We start from the raw sequence: 1,651 nt of genomic DNA, 5'->3' as shown, positions 1-1,651 counted from the left end.
GTACATGTACAGTATGTGTATTTTTAAAGATTTGCAAAATACATGTACATGTACATCCAACATGTATATGTACCTGGGTGGTTCGCTCTCAATTTCATCAACTTCTATTTCCGAGTCCTCCTCTCCCATTAGCATCTTCTGGAGTCTCTTGAAGTTCCTATGATCGACTCTACGCACAGCGTCTTTGGTCCTTTGGATCAACTTGAAAACAATGTCACCACTTCTCGGGAGATTAATGAATCGATGCTATAGAGAGAGAGAGAGAGAGAGAGAGAGAGAGAGAGAGAAAAGAATGTTTTATTTTTTAATTTTTTTACACATAATATAATAATAGTAACAAACTAATAGAGCAAAATACATGTACATGCCAGATAAAGCACAAAAATGTAGTATTAAGTACATGTACATGCATAATAATAAAATAATAAATTAATATACACCATACATTAATATACATGTACATGTACTTACTGCAAGGGCTTCAGTTGAGTCTATTCTGTCTTCTGGTTCTTTCTGAAGACAACGACTTATAAAATCTCGAAATAAGTCGGACCTAAAATTAATCAACATCACCATCACATAGTGCACAATTACATGTACATGCACATGTACATACCAGTTTTGCGGCTCCTGTATGGTGGGTGGGTCCTTCTGAGCTATGTGATACATGGCAGCCATAGCGTTCATGTGAAACAATGGCGGTTTTCTTTCCGCTGAGAGGAGATTATAAAAATAAATTGTACAAATTAGTAAATCATGCAAATTTCACTTATTTCAACTATATAGATGTTACTATTATCGTACATACAGGGTTTCCCACAAGATTTTGGTAGGAGAGCTTTGTAGAATCCATGTGGTTTGTCAAAATACATGTACATGTACATGTAGTTAAAGAGAATTCTCCACTTTTATAATCTTTTTCTGATACATATACATGTAAATGTATATATACTTATGTTGTGCAGCAAGTTTGAGCTGATTCCGATCAAGATTGGATTTTTTATGAATTTGTAAAGTTGCTCGATCCTAAAGCAATACACTACATGTACATGTAAAATAGTGCATGACTTGTCAGCTAATGAAGTGTGTCATTTAGCTCTCACTTACATGTACATTACATTGTAGGATGCCTTGTGGGAAACCCTCTGTACATGTAAATGTATACAGATGGGAGGGTTTACTAAACTACATGTACACAAATACTGTATACTATTATGATCTATTATTTATCTATCTATTTTTAACTCAGACACTCATACATATAACATATATTATGTATATTGTATATGTATTTTTATTGTAAATAGTTTAGTAACATGTAAAAAAAACATACATGTATGTACATATTGTACATGTACATGTACATTAAATCTCACCCATTTCAATGCAAGTGATGCCGATAGACCAAACGTCCACTTTACCATCGTACTGACCCTCGTCCATAGCCATTATAACCTCCGGTGCCATCCTACATGTACATGTACACGTAACCCGTACATGCACAACGTACAGTGTATACTAAACACTTACCAAAATGGAGTCCCAACAAAGGAATTGGCCGGAGAATATTCACAAGCAGAGCCAAAATCAGCTACAAAAAATAACAAAAAATAAATAAAAAAGACATAACAAATACACATGTACATATACA

At 34.0% G+C, this 1,651-nt stretch overlaps 1 protein-coding gene across 1 annotated transcript; it reads right to left on the bottom strand.

Moving 5' to 3' along the window:
* Positions 1 to 73: 73 nt before the first annotated feature.
* LOC105316088 (serine/threonine-protein kinase TAO3-like) lies at positions 74 to 1,598 on the bottom strand (the record flags this gene model as incomplete). The annotated part of the gene is made up of 5 exons (XM_011410891.2): positions 74 to 246; positions 472 to 553; positions 617 to 713; positions 1,377 to 1,468; positions 1,531 to 1,598. Coding segments are annotated over 5 exons (512 nt in total), but the record flags the coding sequence as incomplete, so codon positions are not given.
* Positions 1,599 to 1,651: the final 53 nt, after the last annotated feature.

Source organism: Amphimedon queenslandica, unplaced genomic scaffold, assembly GCF_000090795.2.
Source record: "Amphimedon queenslandica unplaced genomic scaffold, v1.1 AMPQUscaffold_5261_Cont22766, whole genome shotgun sequence".
NCBI lineage: Eukaryota > Metazoa > Porifera > Demospongiae > Haplosclerida > Niphatidae > Amphimedon > Amphimedon queenslandica.
The sequence above is the reverse complement of the archived record's forward strand: the minus strand, read 5'-3'. Positions and strand labels throughout refer to the sequence as shown.